General features: G+C 39.7%; 1 protein-coding gene across 4 annotated transcripts in view; it reads left to right on the plus strand.

Annotated features, from left to right (window-relative positions):
- The window catches only part of LOC128873194 (dentin sialophosphoprotein-like), a 172,130-nt gene that overhangs the window by 151,371 nt on the left and 7,707 nt on the right, over nucleotides 1–13,052 (plus strand). For 3 of the 4 annotated variants that reach the window (XM_054116577.1, XM_054116576.1, XM_054116575.1), the window contains one exon: nucleotides 10,098–11,949. In XM_054116577.1, coding sequence (XP_053972552.1) covers nucleotides 10,098–11,949 — 1,852 coding nt within the window. Of the gene's footprint in view, nucleotides 1–2,685; nucleotides 2,771–10,097; nucleotides 11,950–13,052 lie in introns of those variants that run through there. The other variant, XM_054116578.1, reaches the window with a different exon arrangement.

A 13,052-nucleotide genomic window follows, 5' to 3' on the forward strand; every position in this document is an offset into this window, starting at 1 on the left:
ATTCAAATGCGCTCGAAGACGGTTTAGCAGCTCGTGTTTAACGTGAAAGCTCGAGGGTCAAACGTTCAGGCATTTGACTGCGACGCACGTCGCGCAAAATTAACACTTTGCCAACCAGTCGAGATACGCGTATACATTTTAACCCGATGTTTCATCATTTATCCAGTTCACAGAGACATTTATTGTGTACACCTGAACTCGCGTTTCATTTCTCCTGAGAAAAATTTTAATGGAGGCTGGGAGATAATTGTCTTGGATTTTATTTTATATGAAGCTTTTTGAGTCTGAGAAGGAAAAATATTCGAAATTATGTTATTTAATGCCAGTTAAAGAAGGGAATTATTGGAGGTGTGTGGTTTGAAACTCATACAATACTTACTTTTTTATTGCAGGATAACTTAGGGTAATTTCTTTTCTACGAAATGCATTAAACTGATGGAGATGTTATTGGAAATAAATAATGCTATGGAGATGGACAACTTTAAAATTTTAAGAGAGTCGTACAAGATTTGTAGGAGTTATCGTTTCGCCCGATTTGAAAAATGTAGTTCTGAGAAAAATGCGCTGTGTCATCGCCGCGTGATTGCTGTGCTTGTAATGAAAAGTGTAAACAGCCCGCCAGGGCTCCACTTAATAAAGTATGTGAATTGAATTGAATTAGTTGGTGGGCGCTGCAAGATGCCTTGAGAAAACATTCGAAACCGACCTCTTTGAGATTTCCTCGGGCTATGAAATATATGTAGTATGTAAGGCTCTGATGGCCTCGGTGTCCTTTTCTTCGTAGCAACGGATTACGAAGTACTGTTGCTCTCGGTGTTCGGTACTATGATCGGACTTCTTTAAAGTTGTACGTTTTCTTATTCTTAAAGCTTTAAGGCAACATATTAACAAAAGAAACATCGATTTTTTTAAATTTCTGGAGTGGCCTTATCCCGTAAGGTCATACATTCGCGAAAGGGTTCTAAATAGTGCAGTAGGTATTAACTATGTAGTAACTCTTGTATGGGTCACAAAAGCCACGGTTCACCGCCAGAAGGCCAATGTTGCCGCATACACGGTCTGATTACCAACTAACTACTACACACACACTTGGCGGCATTTAATACATTAGCTTTCAACATCATCAGCTCTCAAAGCAAATACTCTTGCTCGTCATTGCGCCAATTCCTCGGGAGCGAAGACCATTTTGCATCTGAAAGGGATCGACAGTATTTTGAACAGTCTTTGAAAAGTTTGTAACAAAAGAGAGCCAAGAGATAGTATCGACGTCGCGTGTAGCTGTTCCTTTCTCCCTTGACTACCTACGGAGGACACCGCTTCCTGATGTGGCGAGTCTAAGTGCCCCCGAACAGACCTCCATGCTCTGATGGCCTCGGTGTCCTTTTCTTCGTAGCAACGGATTACGAAGTACTGTTGCTCTCAGTGTTCGGTACTATGGTCGGACTTCTTTCTAGAACCGAAAAGCCTCGCTAACGATCGAACTTCGCGTTCTTCTACTAATCGCGAGTTATTTGCTTCGTTAGAACTCGACACGCGCAGATTAGCGTTTTGTATCTAGGGAGTTGCGCATATGTAACACTTTCTGGAAAAATTCGCGCTCGGTAATTTTAGCTGCCTGATCAGGTAGGATACAGGTGGGATTTGAGCTTCTTCAAGTTTTTACCTAGAGCGAGAACCGCTTTGGAGAAGTTGTTCATTCTTTTGAATACATAAAGGTTTGTTTTTTTAGTTTAAGTTTGATTTAAGAGTTTAAATTCGGGTTTATTTACATTTGTAATGTTGTATATGGAGATTTGTTTAGATATAGAATTGTTTAGACTTCTTTAAAGTTGAGAACTTGATCTGTTGGTTAGGATGAAGAGTAATATCATATTTTATGGAATATCGAATGCTTGTTTTTGCTGCAGTTTATGGTGAAAATGATTAAAATATGTAACTAGGTACTAGGTATATATTAATCAATAAATTTGCCGCTTCACTCTCTATTTTCAAACACATAGTATCACGCATAAGAGGCAAAAGTTAAGCATCAGCGGTTTTAATGTTAACATACACGGTGTCTAAATACATAGTTTACAGCGACGAAAAAGTGTGCTACATAAAAACCAGTGGAGTTATTTTTGAATTCCGTTCTTTTGAGAAAATTTCCTCCATCCCTGCTCGCGAGGCGCGCAGTGCGAGCCTCGGCTGGGAATTCGCGCGTTGCATTAGCGGTATTTAGCGTTCACGGACATTTGGAAAATTATCAAAGCGAGGGACTCCCATCAGGCTCTGCACCGCGGCGTGCAGACGCGGGATCGGGCTTTTGAAACCGGTCGTAAAATAGCGTCGTCGTCGCAGCTTTGGTTTAATAGGCCACGGTTCTGGCCGTGTCACGGTGCCTTCTTCTAGAATTAAATTGCGGATTATAACACGACGTCGGCGTCATCCTTGCTCCTCTCTGGAAACAGTTGTTCGCCGTTGCGAGCGACGACGCGCCGTGAAAAATTTCTTTCTCTGATTTCGTCGCGCCTGTCGTATCGCTCCGAGATTTCAAAAGCTGTGCAAACTGCGTTTAGCGGAAGGGGGATTTGGGGGAGGGCGGGCAGAGGAAGGGGGACGATTCAATTACGTCGACGACGAGTAAATCGACAGGTCGGACGATTTTGTGTACCACGGATCGAGCGAGTTTCTGACGAGCGCAGCAAACAAGGATGGTGTCTCTGACAAAGTGCTAGTGGTTTGACGAGCAGGTTAATTTCAGATTTTCTTCTTACGGGAAATGCGCAGGGTGAGTCGATGACTTTTCCTTCAATACGTCTCGATTATTGTCGAGCGAGTTTTTAAACGGTAGTGGTATAATTATAATAAATTAAATAGTTGTTTAATTCCTAGCTCATTTTTATATTATATCTAAGGTGATATTCATTTTGAATAATATTACAGAAATTACAAGACGTGAAGTATATTACAATTTCGAATACCGATATGAGATAATAATAATACAATAAAAATAGAAACTTGCAAAAGTAACATAAAGTAGATAGATTAAATCAGCAGCTTCGATAGAATCACGATATCCAAAACAATCGTTTTTATTTAACATGCTTCTTAGTGGATTTTAGTATACCAAAGTTTGAACAGTCGCATTGGTTTGGAGAGGTTTGATCAGACATAAAGAGATAAAGAAGGGAGGACTGTTGAAGTAATAATATAAATCGACAAAGAATAACTAAAAAGGAGAGCCACTTCCAATCATAATTTCAGTGTTCTAAAATTTTATAAACATATCTGTTATGTCTTACATTTTAAAGCAATGCTACAGGTGTCCCTAAATTTAAATAGAGAATAAATAAATGTTCCAGATATGATATCTGTTATTATCTCCTATGTGGCCAGACTTTAGAGACAATCTATGTAACCAATCAAGATAAATTGTATGAAAACTATAGGCAAGAGAAAGAATAAAATAAATAAAAATTATGAAACAACAAAAAGAAATGAGAATGGACGAAAGCATACGACGTCTATACACTGATATATATATATATATATATCTGTTAAATTTTAAATTGCAAACAATTGAAAGCAATCTTCATAAAATATTAAGTTTCTCAAAAGGAGCTTTAGGAATTTTTTTTTCAAATACAAATACTATGGAATGATTATAATTCAACAGGATGACGAGCATATTTTGTTATTGGAAAATAAAATTCTGAAGTCCCTTTTGGAAAACCCTCTAGAAAGAATATCTTATACCTTCGAGAACTATGAGATTGGTTAAACCAGTACCCATAAATCATCACTGGTTTATTATTAAAAGAATGGCGAAAGTGGTGCTGTTTGATAATTATAGTTAACGTCTGCGGTGGTTCGCACGACCTGATGAAGCTACCGCGTGAATCCGCGGAACGAAAACGATGCTGGATTTTTACGAGAGAAGTGCATTACGTCGTAAAGTTGTTAACGCCAGATGTCTGCATTCGCGGAGCACGCAGGCACACTATTCGAGTCAGAGGCTGTATGTTCCCCCATTACGGCTGGGCGCGTAATGACAGCGCATTAACGTTTTAATTAATTACTCGTATCATGCGTAACCTAGCGTGTCGTGATAACGGCAACGCGAAGAGTCAGTTAAGTCGATGCGAACTTAATAGGCGTTTCAGTGAAAAGCGGGCTGGCGAACCCATGGAAAGTGTTTCGCTAATGAACAATGTGTTTTCTTGTTCGTTAGTAATTGATCACGCGATTGGAATGGACGTCGATCGTCTGAGATCGTTAAATTTTATTGACGTGAAAATAAATAGTACTCGATGCATGGATTTTCTCGTATGACTTCATTTAATCGACGTTATCATTCACCTTTAAAGATACTGCCATGGAGCTGTATGTCTCGGTTTTTAAGACACTTTAAATACTGTTATGGCAAAAGTAATCGGCAAAATTGTGAATATACATTCGTAATTAATGTTTTCAATTATGTTATGTGGGATCGTCGGATCAATAGATATCATGGATTAATATTAAGGTGGGTTTTTATTCATTTCAAACAAAATAATTGGATAATATTTGGAAATTATTACGACATTTGTATTATGTTAATTATTATATAAAAATGTTATGAATACATGTGTTATGTATATATGAAATTGAAGCACTATAAATATTGATGAGTGATTACTTTTATAATTTAACCATTACTTGATACAATCTAAACTTAAATATGATAACAATTCTTAAATATAAAAATCCCTCTTACCTAGATTCACAGCTTTCTGCTCTAGAGGAATTACTACACCTTTTCATATATAAATGTAGTAAATTCTTCTTACACGTTAACTAAGGTAACTTTAATTGTAACATGTGTAGACTCTGAAAATCACTCAAAAACAAAAAACGTAATTAAATAATAACCCACGATTGCCACGAAGTTCTCATTAATTTCTTCCCTGCCTTCCACATCATATTTTCCATAAAACGCCATGAATGATTTCTTGAAATGAATCCAAATCTTTCTAAGAATCGTCAAATCCTTGACGTACACCATTAGCAACATCAGAATTTCATCGATTTGCATTAGACGTCTGTCTTTAAGACGACCGAGAATAACTTTAATCACCTTCGCGCCCCTGAACAATGTAATTACGTATTGCTGCGTCGAATGCCCCTTCGTCATTGATTAATTAAGGAACTAATTAATCAACGATAAAGCAATGACGCTGGCGCGTCATTGAGGTCGGTCATGACGCTGATAGGTGCACATACAAATACACTCTTCGATTGTGCACGCCGATCCGCGGATGCCACTCGTTACCTTAATGAGAGTCTAAGGCATAGCACTTGTCACGGCGCATTCGACTTATAATGAATTTTCCTATTTCGTCTACCGAGATTGATTCAAAGAATTACTCATCGTTCACCTATTGTGCCATTCATTCCGCCGGCTCGTATCATTCAACTTGTATAATTCAATCTGTCATGTTTGAATAAGGATGAGTAATCGATATTGTGGTCTCCCATATTTCTCGATTACCACCGTTAATTAATTCGTCGATACGGAAATTATAATGTGCGTGTGCTGTGTATGGTTTCGTCCAATGCAAACGTTGCGAAAGTGTTCATGTGTGGGTAGTGCGTTTTCATTTCTCCTTCTTAAGTTCGCGTTGGGTAATCTGTTACAGAATAATAACTGGTGGGATGTAGTCATTAATTCTAATGGTGTGTTTGTCCCCCTGAGAAAGCGTTTACGGAAAAGTTTGATTTATCTCCGTCGAGAATCGCGTTAATTAAAACGCTGAAAATACGTCTTTATCGTTTATGTGCTGTTTATCATCAATTTATTATGTTGGTATTTGTGATGGATTCAGCCTTCAACATCTCAGTTCTGTAGGATTAGGTTTCTATTATTCGATAGATTACCGTTATGTAATCCATTTTACATTATGCAGTATAGAATATTAAATTAAATAGATAATAAAGATACATAAGTTAACTACAAACGTGGTAACAGGCCAGATCGTGAGGATTTACATATCCATTTCATTAGTCTATAATGTAAATAAAACTCTTTTTTGCGCGACGAATTAAAGTTGAATTTTATTAAAGAATTATTTTGTAATTTCTAAACAAAATATACATCGTATTCATATACAGTATTCGAATATGAAAAACATATAAATGTTGTTAAATTAATTTATAAAGTATAATCTACATACTGCTATATATAAATGGAACTGAATATTTTGTCTAAAAAAAAGATATTGTTGTTGTTATCAGCAACTATTCTGCAGGTTTGTTTTGGGAATATTCCTTTTCCTTTAAATTTACTAAGGAAAATCTTTAAATTTGAAAAAAAATGTTTTTTTTTAGTTCGAATTTATTCTATGAAAGTATTGCTGGTGTCGGTTAAAAAGTTGTAAAAATACGTTTGAAAAATGATGAGTACATATTATAATTGACTCCAACCTTCACCCAACAAGAATTTTTTAATAATGAAAACATCATTATTCCTAGCTGTACAAATATCGCGAATAGTCTTGTCAAAAAGTTTGTTTATTATTACATATTTCAACAGCTTTCCTACAATTTCTAAATCATTTCTGAGAGACTTAAAAAATTCATACTTTTATTCGTGATACACAATGCAACTGTAGATCAGGAAGCTCGACAGTTACTAATCTAACTGTAGTTACTAATCATCTTTCATTGCCTTACGCGAACATCAGGAAGTTAATTTTGTGTGCAGAGTACGTCATGCAATTGAGATTGTTCCTGTTTCGTTAGAGATGAAAGGAACTGATAGAACAGTTTAATGCTACAAGACAGATCTTTTCATGATCTTATTTCTTTCAAGAGTGCTACGATGCATCTGCAATGTGCAATTGCACTTTTGCCTAAAGTGGGACCAGATGTATTTTTCAGATACATCGACTCTTCTTACTATTTTTCGTAAAAAAAAAAAACAGTGTTAGGGGTGGGTGTTTGAAAATAAGTATATTTTTATTTTGTTTCCATATCTTTCAAATTTATTCTTATTACTTATTGGCAAGGTTGTGACACCTGTTCGGAAAGTCCTCATCTTAATAAGTTAATACAGGTTAATAAACGTTATTAATCATATCTATTGCCTGTTCACTTAAGATATTTGTATTACAATGCCAATGTGTCTCAATCTTTACATGATTTATGCATTTGTCTTATTAGACCTGTATAAATACTTGAAGAGAATTTAAACAATGAACAACAAAACTCTCTTAAACATGTGTATTTAAAATTCGTGCATGCTACGAAATATCATTATACAAAAATACCTTCCTTTAAGATTTTCTTCCATTCGATGCACAATAATTTACCAAAATAAGTTACTTTGTTCTTTTTGTTAAACACCTTCGCACTCGTGTCTAATATTCATATTTGCTCAAAAACTTTAATATAAAAAGATACCTACACCAAATTTATATACATTGAATAAATTCTCTTTTATTTCATACACAATAATTTTTCAAACTAAATCACCATGGTTTTTTTTTTGTGAAACGCTCTTACAATAGTGTTTGAAACTTATATAAATTCAGAAACGTCTGTACAATGAGATACGCGTATTTGTACAGAAACATTAATATAAAATGGTACTTACTCCAAACTAAATCACTTCGTTACCCCTATCAAACACCCTTATGCACATGTTTAAAACTCGTATTTGTTCAGAATCATTAATGTAATAAGACATCTCCTCCAAATGATTAAATATAACATAAATTCTTTCTATTCGATGCACAATAATTTACCAAAATAAATCATCTTGTTGCCCCTATCATTCACGTCGCAGCGCCGACGTATAAACAATTACGCGAACGCGTCCGCGTGAGTTGACATTACGTGTCGGCTTAACGAGGCCATATCGCAACCCGGTAGTCCGTCTGTCGTGCGTGTTGCCGCGTGCGTTATCGCAAAACACGTGTACCCGATACCTGAGCGGCCTGACAATCGTTCGCCATCGTATAGGAGCGAATGGCCCGGCCCCGTTAACCGGGGTGACACCTCGAAAAAGTAGTCCCAAAATACGCGGAACCACCGCTCGAGGCAGCCCGTCTCTGTTGCTCGAGTTCCTCAACGACCGTTCCTGGGGGCGACCATATGTCGACCGCGAACGCGGATGCCGCCGGGTGGTTTTTCGTACTACGAGATGGCCCGGTATCTCTTCCAACCGACTCTTCTTCTACCTCCTTATTGGAACGCGTGCAGCTGAAGCCCTGCGGAGTCGTTTGGATTCCGGGAAATGTTTCGTGTCTGCGTCTTTCGTCTGACTCCCTTATAGATCACTATTAGGTGTCCTCCGCGCGACACTCTTCCTATCGGGTAACTCCTGGAATTTTCGGGAAATTTTTCTGAGAAAATTAGAATTTGTTGGTACTCGAGTGTATTACTTTCTGTGGATCGTAGTTATTTGATTAGGTTGGGAAGAAGATTAGGATATTCAGTTAGGTAGCATCGTTAAAGAGCCTGCCAGCCACTATTAAGTGTTCGTGATGCGATACTGTTCCCGTTGGATAGCTGCTGGAGTTCTTGGGAATTTCTCCTTGGAAAACTAGCATTTATTGTTGGTATATGTGGTATGGTGTAATCGACCCTATTAATTTTCGTTGATTCTGGTTGTTTGGTTAGGTTGAACAGGCCATTATGGTATTGAGTTAGGTAGCATTACTAAGGAATTCGAATGCCTACATTAATAAATCTACTATGGTATTTGAATCTTTTAGATCCTCTGTTTAGTTTATTTATTTATTTGGACTTAGGAAGATGTATGGAGTGGGCATCATCAAGTGGCTTGCCTTCTTTCCTAGAAAACTAGAATGTCATAGCTCATACATAAACCGTGATATAATACTGCATGCATTTACTCCCAAGGATTCTTCTTTGTTCAGTATCAGGATATCGAGTTAGATAACATAATTTATATATACACTATGGTACTCATCTTCATTAGCTTCTATAAATTCTATTAATTTGTTCCGGAACTTTCGCGTATTCTTTTTTAAAATAGGTTCACAGGTAATTTAATTAATTCCTATGAACTGTATTTATCGATTCAGGTTCCGAAGGACATGTTGAGATAGATATCACTAGTGAGGAAGAACTGACCTTCCTTTATAAAAGGCTAGACTGTCATAGTTACTACATGTTCTTGATACTCAATTCTATCGGCTTTTATAGATCTTAATTATTCGATCAAGATCAAAAGTATACATTGAAATGTTAATCCCCATCGAGGGATCTTCCTTCGCAGAAGACTAGACTGGCATAGTTTCTACACGTTCTTGATACTCAATTGCATCAGCTTCCATAGATTATATTTATTCGTTCTGGTTCTGAAGTATATATTGAGTTACATCTCATCATTGAGGAATCTTCCTTCGTAAAAAATTAGAATGTCACAGTTGTTGCATGTACACTTCGATTCTCAACTTCATTTGGTATCATGAATTATATTTAATCGTCAACCTCAGGGCGATGTACTGACTTATATAGTTTAAGACTAAAATCATAAAATTTCATTTTCCTAAAAGTATCGAAAAATGTTTATAACAAATTTAAGAAATGAACAATGAAAGCTCGAATCTATAAAAAAGGTAATTGCTCCTTGTTGAAAATATATGTACCATATATATATTAGCATTGTATAATGCGGAAAGGAAGATGTGTGTGTGTGTGTGTGTGTGTGTGTGTGTGTGTGTGTGTGTGTGTTATCGATGTGCGTAAACAACAAAGGAACAGACCGTTGTACGAAAACATTAAAGATGACGATTTTCAACGGTAACGAGCTATACGTTGTATGATTTGACTAGTCAATCGACGATCTACGGTCTGCGGAAGCATACGTTATTAAGAGCGCTCAGTCAATTAAAAATTTTTCTAATTCTTCATCATTTTGTATCTAATTTTCACTAAATATAATTGTTCCTTATACAAGTGCTCGCGTTCCATTATTTACCTTTTAATAGAAAGACTGTTCAACAATTTCAAAACTCCTATTAGTAACATAAAATGTTACCATAGCAAAGAATTAAAGAAACCACTAAGATGATCTTTCCTAATCAACGCACTTGTACCTGTTTCAGGCTCGAGTTTCGGAGTCTGGGGACGCAGGATGAGCAAGAAGATAGATTCGTTCCGGCGGGCTGGTTCCCGCGAGACGATCTGCTCCATTTCCGAAAGTTCCGACACCGGAACCAACAACAACAACAACTGTACAACCAGCAACAACAACAACCTAACCTCCAAGATGGATAAAACACTGCCAGACCTAAAATCAGACTCTAAATCGGAAAAGAGAATACCGGGAACGTTTCACCGATCACCATCACCCTTCAAGTCCTTCTTCATCCGCATGGGTTCTACGGGGATGTTAAATTCCGCTAGAAGCAACAGAAGGTCGCAAAACGTTGACGACAGGCTGAAAAGCTGCGAGAAGGAGAATCTATTCAGGAGCTGCAGCACCAGTCAGCTCAACACCAGTCCGACCTACGTGAAAGGAGACGATCCCTCGGAAGGTATCGATCTCCAGATCTCCAATCGCAAGGACAAGACCGTGTCCTGCGACGATCTGGCGCACCAGGACGACGACGTCTTCGACGACCACATCAGCGACGTGTCCGCGACTCTCTATCCCCTAGGAGCTCCCTCGATGACTAGCTTCAATTCCTGCGATTTCAGCCAATCAAGGACCGATTCACCCATGCGAAAAAGCAGCAGCTGCGACTTCAAAGAAACGAAGAAGTCCAGCTTCCCCTACGCTTTCCTACGATCGAAGCTCTCCGTCCTGCCCGAGGAACGTCATAGCACGTTCGTGTCGAAAGACGAACGACTGTTCAAGACCGCCTCCGAGGAGCACTTCCCTACCCTGAAGATAGAGGACTCGTACACCGGCACGACGACGCTAGGACGACGACGCACCAGGACCAGCAATCTGGCCAGAGGAAGCCCAGGCAAGTGTCAGGAGCCCTCGACCTCGAAGTCTGGGCGAAACTCGTACGCGGAATTCCGCAAGAACTCGAGCAGGTGCGAGCAAGACAGGTACAGCCTGAATCCCGTCCACTTGGAGAGGATCGACGACAACTTCCAGCAAGAAGACACCGGTTGCTACAGCTCGTACGACAGCAGTCCGATGTCCCTTCGAGGGAACTGCACCGTTCACCACGCTGATCCCAGCCAGGACAGAGTGGACTTCTCGGGAAGGACGAACGAGTCCAGGTTTTCCGAAACGTCGTCGTTGAACGTGGACCTTGACATGGTGGCTACGCTCAGGAACCACCGGCGGAATTCCGCGCCCAGCGGCGAACAGAGGCTCTCGTCTCATTACGTGAGCTCTAACGAATCGGGCTACGACAGCGACGGACCCAGAGGAGAGTCCGCTGCTGCTTCAGAGAACGAGGGACTGAGCCTGAAGTGCACCGATAGCTCGGACACCAGCAGCGTCGTGGACTCCGAGCTGGAGAAGCCCATAAGGAGCTCCACGCCTAGCGAGTGCCAGGATCACGAGAACGGTCACGATCCCAGGACGAGGGAGAGCTCCGATTCGGATGTTAGAGCGGGAAGTTCCGATTTGAACGAGGGCATCGATGGACTCAGGTGGCATCAGAGCAATTCAGGCAGAATGCTGCCCAGCATTCATCAGACATACGACGACGCCGCGATGAATTCCCAGTTCCCCGTATGCGGAAACGGGATGAGCGGTTTGCAGGCCTCCCCCAAGCTATTAGGCATTTCGCAGCATCGGATGAGACTGCAGCAGGACAAGACCAGGTTCCTCAGCGACATCATTCAACCGCCGAAGAGGGTTAGACGATGCCGAATGGTGCAGCTACACAAGAGAGATCCCAAGGAAAGTTTGGGAATTCGATTGGCGCAGCAACGATTAGGAGAACTGCGGTACGTCGTTGTACAGTTGGAGAACGACGGGATAGCGCACAGGTAGGTGGTATAGGTGATTTAATGAATTCGGTGAGAGCTTGTGACTTTAATAAGAGAAGGATTGGAGTTGGTCATTGGGTTTATCTTAGTTCTTCAGAATGGCTTATGGTGGCTGTTGCTATTTGTAAAATGTTGGGTGTAATTGTTTGATACTTCAATCATTTTTTCACACTGTGAAAAATGAATTTTTTTGGAAACTAATTATGTACTGGATACTTTGTTCTTTTACGGACCACTAGTAACAGCCATGGTTCCTCGGTGTTGTACCTGCTAATCTAAATCTAATTTCACTTTACACTTTACATTTTTGAACTGTACACTTTTGAACTGTACACTTTTGCACTTTTTATATCTAAAGATCTTATTACAAGTTCGCAGCCATTAGCTCGATATTATTCGCGACGAAGGATTGTTCGTCACGAATAATACCGATTACCAGGTCTCACCACGTGGAGGTTGCTGCGACTGGAGACCCGAAGATAGAAGGAATCAAAGTTCCTTCGATCTCCCTCTACATAGAGTATACATACGTAGATGCATACTCTACATAGAGTCAACGAGCTTAATACTAAGTACGAAACTATGAAAAACAAAGGAAAACAAAATTCCCTTCGATTTCCAAAGTCTAAGTCTGACTCTGCCAAATAATTATTTGAACTAAGAGGGTGAAGCTAAATTGAGATCGCGACACGACGCGACTATGAAACTGGACTTACTGAGTCAGTTCCGTTTCCTCTTGATGGATCTGGACTCGAGAGGAAGACGACCGACGCCTCCGAACCAGTCCTCCACAGCCTGCACCCATCTGGGAGCCACGACGGACCCGACTTGCACCCGTCTCACTGCGCTTTGGACTTGTTGCACTGCGCCGGGAGCCTGGACTACACCAGACGGGATACAGGGAGTAGAGAACCGATCCGGAGGAGCCGATTCTCTTCCTCTCGAATACAGATCCACCAGGAGGACGGCAACTGACCTTTCTGTCCAGTTACACAGTTGGTCACTTCACTTTTTACATCAAGTAATAGTGACCGAAGTGGAGAACAATGTTGCGAGTCCAATATGGACCTACGAACAACCAAAAGAATTGAACAAATGATTAA

Source organism: Hylaeus volcanicus, chromosome 3 (genome assembly GCF_026283585.1).
Source record: "Hylaeus volcanicus isolate JK05 chromosome 3, UHH_iyHylVolc1.0_haploid, whole genome shotgun sequence".
Classification (NCBI taxonomy): Eukaryota; Metazoa; Arthropoda; class Insecta; order Hymenoptera; family Colletidae; genus Hylaeus; species Hylaeus volcanicus.